General features: G+C 41.0%; 1 protein-coding gene across 1 annotated transcript in view; it reads right to left on the minus strand.

Moving 5' to 3' along the window:
- The window catches only part of LOC117937977, a 76,271-nt gene extending 58,421 nt beyond the window's left edge, over positions 1-17,850 (minus strand). Inside the window, exons 1-3 of the mRNA XM_034862283.1 lie at positions 17,511-17,850; positions 17,089-17,181; positions 13,940-14,121 (exon numbers count right to left, since the gene is read on the minus strand). Of these exons, the coding sequence (XP_034718174.1) occupies positions 13,940-14,121; positions 17,089-17,150 (244 nt within the window). The 5' untranslated portion in view covers positions 17,151-17,181; positions 17,511-17,850. The remainder of the gene's footprint in view (positions 1-13,939; positions 14,122-17,088; positions 17,182-17,510) is intronic.
- Between the last annotated feature and the right edge of the window lie 3,777 nt (positions 17,851-21,627).

The raw sequence follows: 21,627 nt of genomic DNA on the forward strand, positions 1-21,627 counted from the left end.
GTAGTGTATGTAAGAGCATTTCACATGTGTTCGTGAGAGGTAATTCTGAGTAAAGTCCCTAACGGCCCCTCATACACAGGTGCACATGCACGTCACTACGCACAGGTGCACATGCTCATCACTACGCACAGGTGCACATGCTCATCACTACGCACAACTAAATCCCAGTCACGGCTCTGTTTACTATTGAACACTTCAGATTTCCCTTCTTTTCCCCTGGCTAAGAAATAAAGCCTGGGGGGGAGGGGTGGCGGGCTGAAGGGCTGAGCCAAGCACAAGTCACGCAACTGCTTCTCTCTTTCTCGGTCACCTCCCTACACACACACACACACACACACACACACACACACTCTCTCTCTTTCTCTCTCTCTCTCTCTCACCATCCTGACTCACTGATACCTGATAACTGATTACTGTTTTTATTTTTATTTTTTTATCTTAAATGTATATATTTTAGCTTACTCAATGAATTGTATGTATGTACTGTATTTCTTCTCACATTATTATCCTTGATGCTTTGGCAATGTTGTTATTTCTGACATTCATGCCAATAAAGCAATTTGAATTGAACTGATACCTGGCTGCCCCTGCAGAGCGGTTCCTCTTTAACAAGGGGACCCTCCGTCCTGATTACCTGGTATGGCTTCACTTTCTTCTTTGAGGCGCCCAATTTAAAGTGTATGTGTGTGTGTGTGTGTGTGTGTGTGTGTTTGTGATAAGGAAGGATTGCCTCCCTCTAGCTGTACCCTCTGCTTGCATCACGCTCAACCCTAAAAATATTTTGTCAGGCTCATTCATTCGATAATAATTCGGCAGAGAGCAGGAGTTCACGAAGAGTTCAGATGGCTTTGGGTGCACAGAGTGTGGCGAACGCTTGCCAGCCAATAAAAACATCATAGCCTCAGTAATCACTAATTACCCCTAACCCTTTCTTACTGAAATAAATGGTCTGCAATGTACAGCATGCACAGCAATATATGGTTCGGTATCAATTACATTTTTACATTGGCGAGTTGAATTTCCAACACACTTTGTGAGGGATGGACAAAAGCTTCCCCCCCTCCAAATAACCCTAACCTCATATGACATGATCTGAGGAACTATTTTTACTCAGGCGAGTTACGTGCTCCCATATCAAATGCTGATGAAAGGGGACCTCATCTGGCGGACTGTTGTTAGCGTATCGAGCTGCTGGGTCAGATGCCACCTTTGGTTAGTAATCTTTCCAACCACATGGAAACATATCAATTTACATTAGGGCACAACAGCAGGGACCGGGCCTGGCCACTGTTGCACATTGAAGCATGCTTCAATTAAGATAAACTTAGGTGACAGACAAAACAGTCTGATGTACAGTGTGCCGGGCCAGCCAGCATACAGACACAACCTGATGACAAGTTCAACATGTGGAAGTCATGACAACAACACCATCATGATCAGTAATGATATTTATGATTTGGGGTGTTATTTTACGTCTCTGGTGCTTCCACACGCATAAAAACTACCCATGCTGTTCTGAGTGAGATCCGGTTTCTGAATGTCCTCTGTCTTCAGTCTCAAGGTGAGCTGTCCAACATCTGCACGGCTTTCTACGTCACTAGAGACGAGGTGGCTAACCATAGCATGCTAGCTCCTTCTCAATGGCTAAACACTGCTCCAACAGCCACTAGTTTACCATAATCTCCAAAAGAACTACTTCCTGTCCCTGTTCTACTTCCTGTCCCTGCTGTGAAGGTATTCCACACGTGGCCCTGGTCTAGAAGAAGTCTCCCAGCTAATCCTGCCTTGGACTGACCAAAGCTGGAGAAAGAGTTATCTAGCTGATGGGATCTTACCGAGCTACAAGGGTGATGTCTCACTCTGGAGCTAAAACAGAGACCTCAACACACAGGGTGAAAACAGGATCTGTAAACCTGTTCACGTACAAGCACAAAATACAATTATGAACCTGAAAATGAGCAGAATGTGGCCGCTTTAAACCAACACTGAATGTGTGCATGTAAGAGCTCTTTCTTCTTCTTTTTTAACCCTTGTGTTGTCCTCGGGTCAAAGTGACCCGTTTCAAAGTGTTTTATATCAGAAATATGGATTTCTTTCAACCAAATTGCCCAAAAATAACATGGACGATTCCATACAACCTTCTGGTCAAATTAAAGATTCCTTATTCTTCGGGTGTTTTTATTTAACTCTTGTGTTGTTTTCCTGTAAACCATGAAAAAAAAAGCCTTTTTGGTCACTCTTTTTCAACATTATTATCTTTCGTCATTTTTGTAACTTTTTAATGTTGAGGATGCTTTTTATGTTTTTGGTGTTTTTAATGTTGACATTATTTCAACGGCCCATTTTTGTGACAAAAAAAATGTAACTAACTGAAACTGGGTTAGTTTGACCTAAGGACAACATGAGGGTTAAGGAATTACATTTGTGTGTGGCCAACTGGACATTTGTTAGGGTCTAAGATCATGATGCATTCAGGTGAGGTCTAAGAATGTGTCCAATTTATGTCAGACAACAGTGTGGAGAGACAAATTTGACACAGACTACAGAACATTGCCCGAGTTTCATGACGCAGTTTGTTAAATGTAGTTAACACTTTATGATTTCTCCCTTTCACACCAGTACTTTGCTGGTGACTGGTTTGTCTCGGTGAGGCGCTGGTCCGCATTGTCGTGCCTAAGCAGCGGCGCTGAGTTCTTTCATCAGCCGCTGTGAATAGCCTCTCCATTCGCTCGGTTTAGCCATCAACAGATCGCATTACTGACACCACTGAGCTTTTTATTTGGGTGGCCCTGTTCAATTGCTTGTGCTGTAGCTAATAGGCTTCGGGTGTTCACTCTGGAGGCAACAGGGGAGTGAATCTATGTCAAGCCATCAATCAGTTCATTGTGGGCTGTCTCTAAAGCATGCCAACAGGACAACAGAGGGGCACAGATGAGTTTGACACTGACCAACCCTGATTCTTGGAATCCACTATTGATTTAGTAATTGCCAAAATGTTAAATTCCAATCTAGGCCACATGCAGGACTTTATCTTTGGTTGTACGCATTCTAGCAGTGTTGCAAATTTGATTCAAATTCAATGACCTCACAATAAGCGGTTGCAAATCTTTTTCCTAAAGACAGGGAACTGTTACCGCATGCAACAACAAATTAAAAAAAGACCATTCAAAGGCTTAATGAGTTATCAAATGGACTTTCAACATGTGGCTTTGGGCGGTACTAAATCTGTATGCCATATGAGATCAACAAAGTCTATTTGTTTGTTGTGTGGGGGGCATGAATATAAATTGGCAATGGGAAATTACTAAATCTAAGCCAAAAGGAGTGTAGTTGGGGTTAAGCATGTATGTAAGAACAGCCCAGCTACACTGCAAACTAATAGCAGAACAGATGCTTGTGATAAGGAATGTTTCTGCCAATAACATTATCATTTACTAACTGTAGATTAAAAGCAGTTTGCACACCCTATGACCCTACAATACTTGACTTCAGAGCAGCATGTGAGATTTCAAATTGAAAGCCATGATATTATAAACTATGTTAAACAAAACCAGCTAGGTTTTGTCAGCGTGTTTGTAGCACCGCTGCATGATTAAAAGTGCTTCCATGATATATTTATCAACTCCAACTTCAGGGCCTGTTGTGCGCTTGCTCCGTCCCTCCTTGTCCCTGTGAGCGTCCCGTGCTCAGGCAGAGCAGCGCGCTAGGCGGTAGCTGTGGCAGTAATTGCACAAGACAGCTTCCAACAATGGTGTTGGGCCAACAAAGGCTTCTGCTCCCTCTGCATGAGTCCTGGCTGTCTCTTCACACTCACTCAAACTCAAACACACACTCTACCCGTCTGTTCACACACACACACACACACACACAAAAACACACCTCCAATTGCTAGACCGCTACCACTAGCTGTTACAGTTAGCTTCTAAAGGGGTCCCCTTCGGCACTGATTTGAGTAATTCACTTATGGCCTTTTGTGATCCCAGGGGGCTCCCAGTCCATGTCCACTCAAGCGCGTTCAGTGTCTGTGGCACGAGAGGCCATGCAGGGACAAAGCCAGTGTCATACCTCTGTTTCAAGCGACTAATGAGTTAACTGTGAGGATCCTAAATGCATAAAGCGGCTTCTCCATTTATGGTTCTCTACGCATACAACATACAGCTTTTTATAGCTCTTAACTGTTTAACGCTAGTTAACAGCTATTGTGCGGCTGATTACGTCAGAGGGAGCAAACACACATGCAAGAGGGTGGGAAGGTGAGCCAACATGCGATTAATGAGCAATTCATCATGGAACCATTAGGCGGGTAATGACTAAATGGAAAGGAAATTTAAACATTACAGAAATATAACATTTCAATCGCAAATATACAAGCAGCTTGTACATGTACCAATGTGTTTTTTTTCATCCCACCTCAAGGATCTCTTATCCCACCTTAAATAATTCAATTAGAGTGCCTTTGACAATGATCTTAATGCTATTCAAGAAGTTGTTCCACTTTGAAAAAAACAACAAGGGAAACATTTATACACATTAAGTCAAAATTGACGCATGCAATGAGTCAATATAGCAACACACGCAATACTGGTTACTCCTTTAACCTTTTGTTTCCTCCTTTAACTTGTTCTTGTATTCCATCCTATTGATTATTTCTTGTATATTCTGTATGTGTGACTGATATTTTGCTGCTGTAGCACTGACATTTCCCAATTCGGGATCAATAAAGTCTATCCAATCTAATCTCACTTTACCCTGTAAGCATGGGAAGAAAATCATTAGGTCCCAATCAAACCCAGGATAATGGGCCACTGACCCAGTGTCGGTAGGGTTTTGTTTTTTCAAATCACTGTTGGGTTGTTGTTTTGGACTAAAATGTTTTTTGACTCGAAGCTCAAGTTTTACCTTAAAACTGTCCCAGATGTATTTAACGGGGATACAGTTAAACCAATATTGCTGGTGATTTTTAGTACGAAAATAGTCAAATTGAATGTATGTTAATTTATGTTAAAGTTTAGCAAAAAAAATTGTCTGTAGCGCGAATTGAAAAAAAAGTACATGACTTTATCGTATAAATCTATTTGTGTCTAACCAAATTTACATAAAAAATAAACAGGGTTTTAGCACGCCAAAATAAAGGACAGGAATGATAAGACCCTGCTGTTAGGTTGGTCATAACAGCAAGAACGCATTAACATTTATACTGGAAATGTATTAAGCGACCATACAGCTACGGTTGTATGTAAAACTCGCAGCACGGAATAACAGACATGTCATGTGGAGGAAAGAGGAAGGAGAAAAGCCTCGGCACTGGCATTTAGCCTGATCACGCACTCCTGGTGAAGCACATGGAGATGAGAGGTGATTTTCTTTCACGGAGGTCAGTGGAACAAACTGAAGGCCAGAATTCCATAGGGAGGAAGAAGGGGTTAGTCATGGCCCAAGAAGAAAACAAATAGTTAATACAATAGAGTAGACAGAAATGGGGTGATCTGATGATGATGAAAATCACAAATAAGATCAAATTAATTCTGCATCAACAGATGACACGCACACACAGATTGGGATGTTGGGAGATCCAATACATAATCAATACACGTCACTAGGTCTTAGATATATAGGGCTGGGTAATGTGTGTTTGTTGATAACTATAACGGATGGGAAGCGTTATGAGAAGCTACGTCGAATGATCTAATGAATTGTCAAAAGAAATCGTGAGAATGTGCTGGTTACTGAGAAAACATGAAAGCTCAAATGCCAATACGGTCCACTTTAAGAAAAACATGTCATTCATTCACATTATATTACTACTAATGGAAAAAAGTCTAACAGCTTGATGAACTGGCGATGCGGGGCCACCAACACCAGAACGTCAATGGCCAGTTTGCTATTGTCTGTCTTCAGGCACGTTGTGACATATGACATTTAACTGATATGATGGGCTGATGGGTTGAAGTCCTCGCATCCTTAAACATTGGGTGCTGGAGGACTCAAATGTAAATGCGCAATCGGCATGCGCAACTAAGACATCAAGACATCAGCCAGTCGCGGTGATCCTAATTACCCCAAGAGCTCAACTGATTCCTGGTGTTTTCTCTCTACTAATCCCTCCCAGACTGTGATTGGGTCAGTTCAAACGGTTTGACCTGCATTGAGTTTTAGTGTTCAATTAAAAAAAGGCACGGACAGATGTAACAAATGGCTTAATGAGCTGGGCACTCAGTGCATAGTCGTAACCTGGGGGCGTGTGATACTGGTGCCACAGGGCAACCTGAATAGGTTCCTTGAAAGAACCAAAAGGATTTGGATTTTAATGAAATGGTCAGCGTAGAGGCTAGGCCCAAGCTTTAAGCCCCTGAGGTGCTTTTCCACGGGTGGAGTAATTGACGCACTGTTTATCTTTTTGTTCAATGAAAGCCCAAGTCATTTTTGCAGTTAAAATCATTGGTTCCATTTATTTCCATGAGATTTTAGTCGGGATTTCAGACAAATCACTGCTTGCCTGTTTAGTGTTGTGGTGTTGGTGTGTATGTGTGTGTGTGTGTGGTTGCTGTATGTGCTTCCGGGGAACCAAAGATTAGTAAACAAGAGTCATGTGAGAATACAACTTTCTTTCATTTCTACTTTGTGGCATATTAGTGTTTTGAGCAAAAAACAGACCAAGGGCAGTTCCGTGTGATTGCAAGAACATGGAGGTGTGGTAGCCTACATTCAACAAGTGGCCTCGGATGTAGTCATGACATTTCTTTAAAACCTCTGTATTATCTAACTAAAACTCCAATGAGGCAATGTACATGTATAATCAAACGGTGGATCGTGATTTACTGTGATAGACCTATCAAAGGTATTTAGAACCCCGTCACCCATGCTGGTAAAGGTATGCGGTCAGTGAGTAATAAAAAGTTAAGATATTTTCACATTTTGTGGAAAAAAAGCATATTCACTTTCTTGCTGAGGTTCTTTAAATACACTACAGCCAGTTATCTTAGCTAAGTATGGCATAAAGAATGAAAATGGGGGGAAACAGCTAGCCTGGCTCTAGGCTTTCTTTGCCAGACCTTCCTCCACAGCACTGCAAAGGAAGGTCTTCTAGAGAAAAACGTGCTGTAGTGTATACTGCATTCCTATAAACCAAACAATATTGTCTTGGGCGGCGTTAGAGTTGGACGCAATAACGGAGCTTCTGCAAAACAGTCTCAGCAAGGAAGTTGTTTTGGTGGAACATGTGTACATTCACAAGTAGTTTTAGTAGTCAACAGAAAACTCAGATTAAACAGATAGTCTAGCTAGCTGTCTGGATTAACCCTGCAGAGATCTGAGGACCAGGTAACCATAGTCCTCAGATTGGACAGATAGTCTAGCTAGCTGTCTGGATTTACCCTGCAGAGATCTGAGGACCAGGTTACCATAGTCCTCAGATTGGACAGATAGTCTAGCTAGCTGTCTGGATTAACCCTGCAGAGATCTGAGGACCAGGTAACCATAGACATTCGGCGGATCTTCCGCGGCACCGGAGCAATCCCCTTGATGACTCGTCGTCAATAGAGACTAGTCAGACACTGACCAAAGGTCACCAGATAGGCCTGCCAGCACCTCCAAAACTCACTAATTAAGATGTTATACCTCGCTTATTTAATCTGTACAATTACCGATGTATAAAACGCCTTTGTGCTAAGCTAAGCTAAGCGACCAGCTGCTGGCTGGTACTTTATATTGTTATATTATCTTCTATACAGAAGATAAATATGTGGAATTAATCTTCTCATTCAACTCTCGGCAAGAAAGTGATTCAGCATATTTCCCGTTCCCAAATGTTGAACTATTACTGGAATAATAAACTATGACGGGCTGAACTATAAGGTAACAGCATGCAGAGGTGTGTACTGGCATAGACTTTAAGAGTCCAAGAGAAGGTTAACAAGCTGCCAGTACTATCTCAACGTCAATGTCAATGTCAATGTCAATTTTATTTCTAGAGCACATTTAAAAACAATTGTGACCAAAGTGCTGAACAGGGTCGATGTCAAACACATAAATATCAAGTGTAAAAATTACTACAACCAAAGTGAATCACAGGGAAACAAAACAACAACACCTTAAAACTTCTCCTTGCAACATTTACGAATGCGGGTTGCAGTCTATGATTTACTGGAAATTTCGGGAGCGGGGATATTTTGTTTGAAAAAAAAATCTAAACAAAAGTGAATTGACCACGTCTTGACCTTTGTAATGTTAAACCTTTTCACCTCATTTATAGTTCATGTGGCTTGCTGATTTGTCTTGGCCTCTCTTTTGGGTTGCAGAGCACAGGGAAGGAAAAGGCGCGGGTTTACTGAGAGTTTAGGAAACACAAAGTCCGTCTATAACGTGACCTGATACACATTTTTGGCTGCTGAGCAAAGACTCCATTCACAAAGAGCTATCACGCAGCAGCACTTCCCTCTTTGGGAAATTGAATGGTCTGCACTTATGTTGACTCGATTTGATACAGATTTGACATGAAAAGGATTAACCCAAATAGTTCAGGAGAGGGAGCTTACAACTATGAAATTATCTAAAACAATTGTAGATGAGAGAATACGGATCTAGACTAGATTGTTTTGACTTCTTCCCTCCTTCCTCTATTGCTCGGTGTTGGGTTAGTTACAAAACCGTCTCCTGTCTCCTGTCTCCTGTCTGCTGGCTGACGTCACGGGTGGCGTATGCCTGCCGTGAGTCTGTGGGCTCCGCGGCCTTTCTCTTCCTCTTTTATTCTAGCTCACCCAGCATTTAGAGGCAGACAACACACATCAGTACTGAAACTGGCTGGTGGTATTTTCAGAGATTAGCACAAAATAGTGTTGTATGGATTTTACATAGCAGCACGGCGATTAGCAGGTCAAGTTACTAAACTTGGCTTAGATAGGTATACTTGGATTGTATACCGTGTGTGTTTGTGTGTGTGTGTGTGTGTGTGTGTGTGTGTGTGTGTATGTGTGTGTGTGTGTGTTCCCATACCCTATCATCAACACCCTGACTGGACTGACAGCTTTGAGGGGAGGTGGGGTTTTAATTGAGGGCTTCCAGACACAGACACACACGCACTGACACACACACACACACACACACACACACTTATAAATACACCTTGCTGCAATGTGGATACATTTACACCACAGGCATTTATATTTGGGCATGAGATTTGTTTTGGTGGTAACTTTAGGGGTTGTTATGAAATATTGAAAGACATTGACAATGTTCAGGGCAGATCATTTACTGAGAGCAAAGCAATACAGCGTTCAAGTCATCTAGATGGTTTCCAGGTTGCTGATGTCTCATGGAGGTCCGTTTGCAGGTCTATTTTGAGAGTAATACACTATGCAGGAGAAAGTACAAATGAAGGATGAAAGTGCTTGATCTTTGCATGTAATGACCATGATATATTATTATTTTTGCAATGACTAACATTGTACATATTGCAAAAGAAGGCCAAAACGTTTTTCTCCCCAAGTGATAGCTGCATGTCACTTGAGTTGAGCAGCAGGGCTTCTGCTCAATTAACCATGAACGTGTATAAAGGTACAAATCCAGGGTAAAACTGACAACACACGGATGCCAAAAGCCAAACAGGAAGCAGAGGCTGATGCATGTTGATCTAAAATTCTGTCATTGTAGTTTTACAACACAATAATCAAGCAACAATAAGGCAGTAATTTAACTGGCATAGTCATTTAAGGGAGGGAGGATGTTGCAATCTGGTGATTTTAATCATTTGTGGTAATGCCACCGAAACTTTATGTTGGTCACACCATTTCCCCATTATCAACGGCAACAACAAAAAAACACCTTCTTTCAGAAATAATACTTAGAACCGTTAGTCAACTTTAATGTATTAGTTTATGTTTCTCTGGCATGTCCCCTTAATTGGGGCAGTGGCTGAAAAAGAAAGGAAAAGTGGAAGAACACGGAAAAAAAGTGCAAAACATAAAACACAGGAAGCAATGTGTTTTGAACAGCCACAAAAGCATAGTTTTGTCAGTTAATATTTACTGAGGGTGGAGAAGCTGGTGTGCTGGAAGAGATGAAGGAGACATTCATTGGGATCCCAAGAATGATGATGAGGAGAGAGAGAGAAAGAGAGAGATACACATGAATTAGTGCCAATGCTGCTTTTTCCCTCCCTACTTTTTGGTCCATACGGCGACTTGAACCAGTGACCCTCCGGTTAACAAACCCAACTCCCTACGGACTGAGCTACTGCCGCCCCTTCCCTTTTAAATGTTCTTCTTTGTCAGAGTCCCTGAGAGGGAGAGAGGGAATGAAGCTGCATACCAGCCAAGGATGTGACCACATTACACAGCAACAAAGCTCGCCAAAGGAGCGCCAACATCACTTAAACTTTCTTGAGATTTATATCTTGCCAGCAACTCAAATGAATGCATTAGCATGAATTACAACTAATATTACTTCTAAAGTAGTGCAATATAGTGACCTTGTGTCCAGAAACACAGGATACGAAAGGTATTTGAAGACAGTAATGGACCATGTCACAGTTTTGCATCAGTTATTTTACAAGATATCATGATTGCTTTCATGTCAATGAAATACAAAATCAGCACCCTGCAACATCTCAGAAAAAGTAACTAATTAAAAAGAGGATATATTTGGGGCCCGGATAGCTCAGCTGGTAGAGCGGGCGTTGGAGCGGGGGCTCGACTCCGACCTGCGGCCCTTTGCTGCATGTCATTCCCCCTCTCTACCCTTTGACTTCTTCAGCCGGCCCCAAAATGCCCCAAAAAAGAAACAATAATAATTAAAAAGAGAATATTCAATCTGCCTTTGGCTTCCTGATCCCTTTTAAAAGTATGGCCATAATCTGATTCAATAATCGGAACGAAGAAAAATAGTATTTTCAAATAATGAGATAAAAGCGGTGACACACAATCGTGCAAAACAGACTCCAAAAACACACGTACACACACCGGAGGAGAATTAAAGGCAATAGGGCGGAAAGACAAAGGAGAGGGGCTAGTCAATCCTTAGGGTAAATATTTAACAAGCTCAGCAATTATAGCAAGGGCAGAGACCTAACGTGGAAGAGAAATGAATTACAGCCTGCTGATTGTCACACACACACACACACACACACACTGCTAAACGAACAACTTAGCCTGTAGGCTGTGAACTGATGATGTGGATTAAAAAAAAAAGGTATTATTTTAATTTTGTTGTTTTCTGACGGGGCCTCAGGACGTGTGTCCCATTTTTTCAACTGGAGATAACTGTGGCAGCAGCGTCACTATATGCTAATTATACTAACTATAAAGTCCAGCATATGTCCATGGAAGTCAGCTTTAAAGTTTTACTTAAATAATAGTCTGAACACATAGAAATGGTTCTCAGCCGTGAGGAATGTGAGTTTTACATTTTTGTCAGACAGCCTTGCAAACATGTATTTCTTTCTCATACACTAGTGGATATTTGCACCGTTACAGACATAACAGGATTCTATTAAAATAAATGTAAATGTAAAAAAGTGCATGATTGAAAACAAATCTTATATACTGTATACTGTATAAATACTATCTATATACTTGATGCATAGAGTCCTTTCAAGTCATTTATATTATATGATCAATAAGGGAAACTGGATCATGTGAAACTCTGTCTCCTGTCGCTTTTATTTGCGCACATGCACACACACACACACAAGCAGGCATGCAGACACAGCCTAGGGGTATGTTTGCATAAAGTACATAGGTACATACTGTTCACTGTGCTCCACCCTAGAGCAGTCACACAACAGAGACAACCAGTAGGATCTCAGTGTGCTCCAACAACTCCTGCCACGCCATTTTCTTCTTCTTCTCCTCTGTCTCTAAACAGTCTTATAATGGAATAAATTAAGTCAGTGAATCTTTTGTTTAAAATGACAAAACAACTGGTAGCCAGACCCACTTGGTCACAGCTAAGTGAACTAAACATCAGTCTAGACTCAGCAGTAACTTCACACAGTCCGCCCAGTGGACAAAAAGCAGAACTGCATCTGCATGAGTAAATGGATTCAGTTCTTCTGTATACCCGTTAATAAATTACACTTAAAATTTCAGATGGCTTGGTTTCACAGCATGTTTTCAGTAAAGGACTCAGTGTTCAAAGAAGGAAAAGAAAAGTGATGATTATGGCCGTTCCAAACCACAGGAAGGAAGTGGATATGTACTTGTTGCTCATCATAGATTTATCTGAAAGAGCCCCGGCCACACGCTGTTTGAATATCAGTGGAAAACTACAAAGTGACTGTGAGAGTCAAGTGAGTTGACCAGAGAGAGGGAAGGCAGAGATTGCAGATGTATACAGAACCTAATCCCTCATGTTCCACTCTGATTAATCTCATTAGTGTAGCATCAAAAGCCAGCTAAGCTGCTCACTACTGCCACTGATAACACGGCATCCAGCAGAGGTGGAGAAAAACAAATAGAGGCTTTGGCATGAATGCATGTCCAAAAGAGTTCAGAATAGATCCCCGATGAATGCCACCTTCAGAGTCAACATAATGCCTAAAAACCTACTGCTACTTTGGAAGGTGAGCACAGAAGACTCTGTTAGACAATATAGAGGTAACATCACCACTCAGTTACAACACAGCTTTCAACACTTGTAGCTGTTTTACACACACATACACACAGACACATGACTCAACCGTCTCCATTTATCCTATAGATAGATGTCCTTTGCAGCTCTTGCTTGGCACTGACACTCTTTCACTGAGGCAGTAGTAGTGGTCCAGTCTTTGTCTCTTATCTGGGAAAGGCCCCATTGATAACTCTAATTAGCACCTGTGCTGTGTTGCAACTTTCCATGATGGCTTAGCTACATGGACATTCAGGTTAAACCTCCTGTTGTCCTCGGGTCAAATCGGACCCTTTAAAAAATGTCTATATCTGAAACATGAGTTTCTTTTTAACCAAATTGGATTCCTTACAACGCTCTTTGCAAATACAACTGATTACTCATTCCTCTGAGCCTAACTGTTAGTCAAAATAATTCATAATTTCTGCTTTTTTAATTAATTAATTTATATAAAATTACATGCACCATAAAAATGAACATGAATTCCCGAGTAAAACTAGTGTTAGTGAGTCTGAAAAAGGGACAAAAAGGTCAAGTTTTAGTGCGTTTTTGACCCGGGAGGACAACACAAGGGTTAAAAAAGTGTGTGTGTGTGTGTGTGTGTGTGTGTGTGTGTATGTGTGTGTGTGTGTGTGTAAAGTGGCATGCAGTCCCTCTACTTTATTACAGAAGCATTTTCCCTGGCAAGACAGAGGGAAGATGTTTCTTCTTTCTATAAAAACAACAAGCCGTTGTCTTGGAGCTGTCTCATCCAGCTGTGCCAGGAGCCTCTGAGCAGATAAGGCAGCGCCGAGGCTGCCGGCAATGACGTACACTCGGAAGCCGCCCAATGAATATTTGAAGTGAATTGTGGAGCAACAGAAGGAGTAGGAGGCATTCGGTGGACGGTGGGAGGGTGGGAAAACACAGATGTGTCTTAATATACCTTTAATATACCCTTTCCCTGCGACTAAAAGACACATAGGGAAATAATATATCTATTATATAGAATATCTTTAAAGTGATTTCAAAATTATTGCAAAATAGTGTCTATTAGTATTGATTTTTTCTAGTGAAAACAGAATATCACTACTTCTGGGGCTATTGCTATGACTTCTTCTAATGATATTCATATTTATAGAGCATCTTATCTTAGAATGTGTTGGAGGGTCGGTTTAATAATAAATATGTATCAGAGGTGGACACAACATTGACCTATATGCCAGTTTACAGCAGCAGACATCCCATCATCGACCCTGTATATCAACTCTGCAACTCCCTATTAACTTAGACACACACACACATATAAATCCAATAGCACATGACACTACAAATGTCGTCTTTCGACCTCCTTTACCTTGGAAGAAGCTCTTGACGCGGAGGTAGGACACTGCAAGGCGTAGCACGGACAGCTTGTCCAGCTTGGAGATGACATCGGTGGGGAAGGGCAGCAGGCTGGCCAGCCGGTCCAGCTCGGCATTCAGCCTGTCCCTGTGCCGCTTGGACGGGTTGGTTTTCTCATTGGCAGAAGACGGCTTCCTGATGATGAGACGGACAGCGGGGGGTTCAAGGGGGCTAAATGGGTATAAGGACGTGTGTGTGTATGCGTCTTCTGTATCAGAAGTTGTGCATTAAGCTGTAAAATAAGAATGGTTTGAACTAATCGTGTGAGAACCACTAACCGTGTCAGAACCTAAATGACAAAAGCACACAGGACTTAAATCTCATCCACACTACATGACACTTTACACACACACACACACACACACACACACACACACACACACACACACATACACACACTTGTTTAACCTTGTGTTGTCCTCCCCTTTTTTTGACTTTTTTTTTAGTTTTTACTAACACCACCTTACTAGTTTTGCTACATTTTGGAATTCATGGTCAATAACCCTCATTTATATAGAATTATACATAATACTTGAGTTAAGAGACAAAGTTATGCAAACATTATAAATTATTTTGACTAATAGTTAAGCTTAGAGGAATGAAAGTGATCAATTGTATATGCAAAGAGCGTTGTAAGGAATCTAATCCATTTTTTTTTGGTAATTTGGTTAAAAAGAAATTCATATTTCAGATATAGACATTTTTTAAAGAGGTCAGATTTGACCCGAGGACACCAGGAGGGGTAAATCTTACATGCTCAGCTTGCCCTGATGGTCTAAAACTACTCAAATGACGTTAGAATTATTAGTGATATAGTCACTACTACATTCTTAGACTTAGACTTAGACTTAGACGTCTCTTTATTGATCCTTTTCGGATGACTCCCGCAAGGAAATTGAAAGTTCCAGCAGCAGTTTTAGCAAGAAAAAATAGATAAAAAAGACAGTATAAAGACAACAAAATAACAATAATAATAATAACAACAATAAGAATATTTGTCAAATAGACAAAGAAACAGGTTTCTAGTTTCTAAATAGATACCTGTTGATTTTATTGACTATAAGTTACTCCTTATGAAGACATCAATCATGTTTTGGCTGACCCTGAGTATGACAAGCACCGCCCCTTGCCAGCCCGAGCAGAGACGTACGGCCAAATAAACCTCCCTCTTTTTTTAACTGTATTTCCTTCTTCCTCAGTACACAATGCAACCCCCGATCTGTGTTTCCTCCGATGACGAGTCTGTTTACTTGGCCGTATGATGGGTTTCTTCGAACAAGACAACACAAATGACTGTAATTTAAGTTTGGTTTCTCTCCCTGCAGGCTATCGTTCCACGCTGACATAGGGCTAAGGCCATATAGAGAAAATCAAATATCACAATATTTTTAACCAAATACCTTAATATCAACACTACAACGTTATTGTAATGTTGACTATTGGTGGTTTAACAAATTATTTACACAATGAGAATTTTGATGACTAATCATCAGTAATGTGGATAATAATGACCAAGTGGGTAAAGGAAAATAATAGAACAGTTACAACAGTGTGTAAGTTCAGAGCATGACATCACTTTACTGTAATTAACCAATTAAATTATTTTTCTTGGCCAGGTCTCCCTTGCAAAAGAGATTTTTTATCTCAATGGGTATTACCTGGTTAAATAAAGGATAAATAAATAAAATAAAAAATAAAAACCAGGAAAAGACACCACTTATGCCATATATTACCATATCCAAAAACTAAGACAATATCTAGTCTCATATCACGATATGAATATAATATCAATATATTTCTCAGCTCTACGCTGACCTACAGTACATCTTGCAGGTTTACATTAGAGTAATATATCGTATATATAGTATATATAGTATATATATTACCAAAATCCACTGTGGCTGCTCTTCTTAGCAACTCCCGATATTCAAGGTGTGGACATATTGCACTGTACTCCTTAGTGGAGCAGAGCATGTAAAATGCTCCTTAGGCACCGAGTTATTTGTGTGTTTTAGTATAGGGTAACACAGCGTTACCAGTAAAACATGACCTGCATACGTGCTGGCAGGCTCCTACTTCCACAACTGAGAGGTTCTGATCATCGCTACACACACAACTACTTCTACATGAATCCTTGGACTCCGTTTTATTCTGAAAAACAAATAATCCCATATTCTCCACACAAATTACTATTGGAAAATACACAAAGAATCTATTTTTCAGATAAAATTAAGTTAACTTCACGTGTGCTTTCAGCAATATTTATGAGGAACTGAAGATGCCAAAATAGCATCCTTGTGTCAAAAGATAATCAATGAATAACTGTATAGGCACTGAATTATAATTTAAAGTCCTAAAATATCTAGTGGCATAGCTACCAGACTAGAGTTTTCAGAAGTATAATTCTGTCGAGTGCACAGGCGGTATTGATTTGATGTGGCAAGGGCTTCGTTTCAGATGAGCGGCAAAGGCAGTGCAAAACATGAAAACTTTATAAATGCCACAGGCCTTGTTAAATTACTTCAACGTCTTATATAACCATATAACCATTCACTATTCATGACATCAGCTGACGAGATGGCCCCAAAAACAACTGTCCTCAAACTCTGGTCATCTAAAGCCCTGTCATCCAAACACACACACACACAGGACACACACACACACACACACAGGACACATATGTGACATGTAGGCTACATGCAAAGCATATACACAGTGTATGTCAATGTTATTCCACTGACAATATTGAAGGATGCAATTACACATATAGACTTCTAATAACAGGCTATAATGAGTAGTAAGAGGCTTATAATACAATAGCCACGTTATAATAAGTGCTGTTATAGTATGTTTGCAATAACAATGCCAGACTGCTTCTATGATCATAGCATGTTGTGTGCTACAATCATCTGCCAGCTAATGCCAGCCAATGCCAACTAACGCCAGTCCCACTTTATGGTGTCGTGGGTCTGTGATTGGTTGTAATTATAGCTACTTTTTTAATTCCAATGATCTTAAGGTTGAAATGCATGTTAGCAGGGTAGAAACATATGTAAGGTATTAGTTCAACAAAATGAGACATGTTGAGCAGCGCTCCTTAACTGTTTCTGGACGGGCTTCCTCCTCTTCCTGCCCGCATACATGCAGTCCCCCGGAGGGATCATGATTCCGCGCTCTGTGGAGGTAACAGGTGCGCTGCGGAGGAGACAGAGAGCACGTTAACTTCAGTATGGCTGGGCAGAGAAACTTCACACACGGAGGACGGGGAGCATTCACCCCGGTTGTTGCACATGATGTCATGTGAAGTCATTCGTTGGGGTGAAATGCAGCGAATCCCTCAAATTAAAGCAAACACTTCAGCTGAAAGTTACCAAGTATGGTGTTAATCAAGCGCTGTGGAAGGGTCATAACAGTTACCAAACACACATGTGTTATCTAATCGATATTTTAGCGGAAGACATAGGCCTACTTAAAAACATGAAAGAAACAATAAATCACCAACGTCAAAGGTTAAAAGCACTGACCCAAAATCCCTGGGGGGGTCAGTTAATTCCAGGATAGTGATGGCTGTGGAGACACATTCACTTAAAGTGCAGCAAAGTGATGCGCCTCTCTGGGTGCACCGACTCGGTAATGGCCCCGGTTAAATCCAAGGGAAATGAAATGAGTCGCAGAGGTCCTGTGTGAGCTCCGCTCGGATGTTTTCATCAGCCCTGCACTGCTCGGGGCAGATGTTGGCTGATGCTTTATACCCAATTGAGTCGCCTTCACTTCCTCGCGTTTCAGGTGGCGGATTCCTCTGAATGACATGTCGAGCCCTTCGCACGCAACTCTCTGCCTCACAAACACACAGACACACACACACACACACACACACACACACACACGAAGCTCAGTCCGTGCCGCTTTCAGGTACTGTCTGCTTAAATGAGGCGTTCAATTAATATAGATTCCATGTTTGTGGTGATTTCTATGGTGTACTATATTCTAATAACAGAAGCTGCATGAACTGTTTTTTCTCACTGTGGCTACTGTTCATTTCTGCATTCTTTGTTACTAGGCAACATTGAGAAGTGTCTATTTTACGAGCATTGTTTCTTTATTCTGTGGTCACAGCCTTGGTTTGGCTCACTAAAATGCATTTTATAATAATAATAATAATAATAAATATAATAATAAAAGCCCACCGGACATACCATATTGTAGCCTTTTAGTGTGATCTCCGGATTAAATCATGTCATTTTCAATTTAAATACACTTCAGTGCGTGTTTAGCGCGTAGCCTATATTTACGAGGAGTGCCTGAAGGCAGCAGTAGCCCAACCCGTCCTGATCGCGCACACACACACACACACACACACACACACACACACACACAGAGCGCGAGGGGAGGGATCACACGCGAAGGGCAGCAGAAGCCCAACTCTCCAGCTTCACACCGGGGCTATCCGCGGTCGCCAGCGCTCGCGCACCGGAGGGTTCTGCCACAGCGTCGGCCCCTTAAAGATAAACTCCCATTTAACAGCGACCGCTGCTGCACTTGAACGTCACACTGCGTTGGACGGGACTGGGCTTCTTTGAACGCATTCTGAACTCAGTGGCTGGAGCTTTCAGGGTCTCTGGGACAGATTGGCAGCGGCGTCACGCCCGGTGCAGATGGCCGGTTTCCAACCAGCTACATTATGCCTTCAAAACAAAAGCATTAGTGTGTCACGGATCTAACAGCCTACCCGGTGTCTCTGGAGTCCAACAGAGACACCGCTGGAAGTGGGAATTGGAGTTCTAAACTGAAGACATATGGAAATGTAAAATAAAGAATGCATGGCATGTCAAACCAGGTCTATTTAAAATATGTTTCATAGATAATTAAAGAAAGAGAAAATAACCATCACAGATGCTTTTCAGTGTGGGCTACCTAATTGTTTTGTTCTCATGGTTGCTTGGTAAACTCTAAACTAGAGCCGGGTAATATATTGTATCAATATTGATATATGAGACTAGATATCGTCTTAGATTTTGGATATATCCTGATATGAAACATGTTTTGTCTTTTCCACTTTTTGCTTTTACCCACAAAGTTAATAAATCAACACAACTGGTTATTATTTATGAAAAATGTCACTGTGTGTATATTTCGTGAAAGCACCAAGTGTCAACCCTATAACATCGCCACAACATCGACATCAAGGTATTTGGTGAAAAATATCGTGATATTTGATTTCTACTCTAAATGAATGACCTATCCCACTGAAATATGTATTGTCTTGTCACTGAAAAAACCGAATAGTGTGAGAATATATATGCACAGGATGTCTACTGTACTGCACCCTAGTGTTCAAATACATGCACTGCATTTATGTGGTAGTAAGTAGTAGTAGTAAATCATTCAAGCTTATGACTAAAATACACTTTCCATCTTTAAATGGGTATGACATAGTAGAGCAGGAACCCCCTGGTGATGTTATGCCACACGTGATCACACTTACAACTATAGAAACAGGAAAATACCCTTAAGGGTGGTGGAGGTTTGTGAATGAATGAACGCACATTTCTTTATTTACTGTTGAGTTGTCTGATTGTCCAACAAAATGAATAAATATTAACTGACATAACAAATGCAAACACATTGTGGCTGTTATTCTTTCTCTTTAGAATAGTCCAAATGAAAACAATAGAGCAAGCTATACTTCTGTAATAATGTAATAATCCTACAGACGATTATATCTAGAATGGCTCATATAGAAAATGGTAAATGGTAAATTTCTCATAATTACAATTTTTCATTTAACTTAGAAACACATCATTGCACACAGTCTACCCTAGTATCTCACTTTTTCATGGTCAAGCAGTAGAACCATTCTATGTTTATCTGTTATTATTATTATTATTATTATTACTATTATTATTATTATTATTATTTGTTGTCTGTCTCAAATTCCCGTGAGATAAAATGAGCTAGAAACATGAAACTTAGGGGAATCACTGGAAATGGTGAGCCCGTGCTTCTATAGGAATGTGAACCCCATGGGCCACCTGGTGGGTCTGTAATTAAGGCTTCAAAATGCAAACTTTGAAAGGCCTCCACCTACCCCGTAGCTCCGATTGCCACCAAATGTTCAGTGAATCCTCAATGGATCAAGCTTATTAACAGTTATATAAAGCATGTCCATATCTCAATTACTTTTCAAGTTGTTGACCAATGAACTTTGAAAGGGGCGTGGCTCTGGACATAAAGGAACACAAATGAGCAACTGTGAGGCCATTCAGCCCAAAACTCCCAGGGTATGTTCAGATAAGTGCCCCAGATATACCCTAACAGTTTTATATACATACACCACTAGTACCCTAACCCACAAAACTCCCAGGGTATGTTCAGATAAGTGCCCCAGATGTACCCAGACAGTGTTATATACATACACCACTAAGGGGCGATACAAGCGCAAGATAGGTGAGTGGCATTACACACATTTTACTATAAATCACATATTCATTGTCCAATCATCACAAATCTCTCAGGGTATGTCCCCATAAGTACCTGAACGTTTCCTTCACATTGAACACCAGGTGGCGCTATAAATGCAAACAAACTGCAGGTACTACAACGCAAATCATGCTATACATGACTAAATGTTTGTCCAATCAAGACAAAACCTGCAGGAAGTGTCTACATAATGACCTCACACATACACTGTAAGTCACATTCAAACTGACCACTTGGGGGCCCTTTAAATGCACAATAACTGTACGTGGGGGGCCCTTTAAATGCACAATAACTGGACGTGGGGGGCCCTTTAAATGCACAATAACTGGATGTGGGGGGCCCTTTAAATGCACAATAACTGGACGTGGGGTGCCCTTTAAATGTACAATAACTGGATGTGGGGGGCCCTTTAAATGCACAATAACTGGACGTGGGGTGCCCTTTAAATGTACAATAACTGGACGTGGGCGGCCCTTTAAATGCACAATAACTGGACGTGGGGGGCCCTTTAAATGTACACAAACTGTATGTGGGGGGCCCTTTAATGTACAATAACTGGACGTGGGGGGCCCTTTAAATGCATAATAACTGTATGTGGGGGGCCCTTTAAATGCACAATAACTGGACGTGGGGGGCCCTTTAAATGCACAATAACTGTATGTGGGGGGCCCTGTAAATGTACAATAACTGGACGTGGGGGGCCCTTTAAATGTAAAATAACTGGACGTGGGGGGACCTTTAAATTTACAATTAGAGGAGGCGGAATGACCAACGTTCAAGGTTTGAGCTTGGAATCGCAGCTCGCAGCTTTATTAGCAATTGTTTCTGTGTTGGTCATCTGCTGTTCTCAAATCGCCGTGAGCTGGACTGAGCTACACATCACACTGAATAAAAAAGAAATGTTTTTGACAAATCAGCTGTAGGCATTTGAACCAAAGTGCACTGTTTGTCCGTCATTATGTTGTATCTACTAAATGCCTAAAATTTCCTTTGGGATGAATAAACTCTCTATCTATCTATCTATCTAGATTAAATTCAGTTCTGAACATTTTCAGCATTGCAGTTTTACATACTGTATATGTGCCAATTTTAAAGTTGTTTCTTATCTTACACCTGTGAAAACCAAAGCCACTTTTTGAGCATTTTTTGCTCCTGCCACAT

Source organism: Etheostoma cragini, chromosome 22 (genome assembly GCF_013103735.1).
Source record: "Etheostoma cragini isolate CJK2018 chromosome 22, CSU_Ecrag_1.0, whole genome shotgun sequence".
Lineage (NCBI taxonomy): Eukaryota > Metazoa > Chordata > Actinopteri > Perciformes > Percidae > Etheostoma > Etheostoma cragini.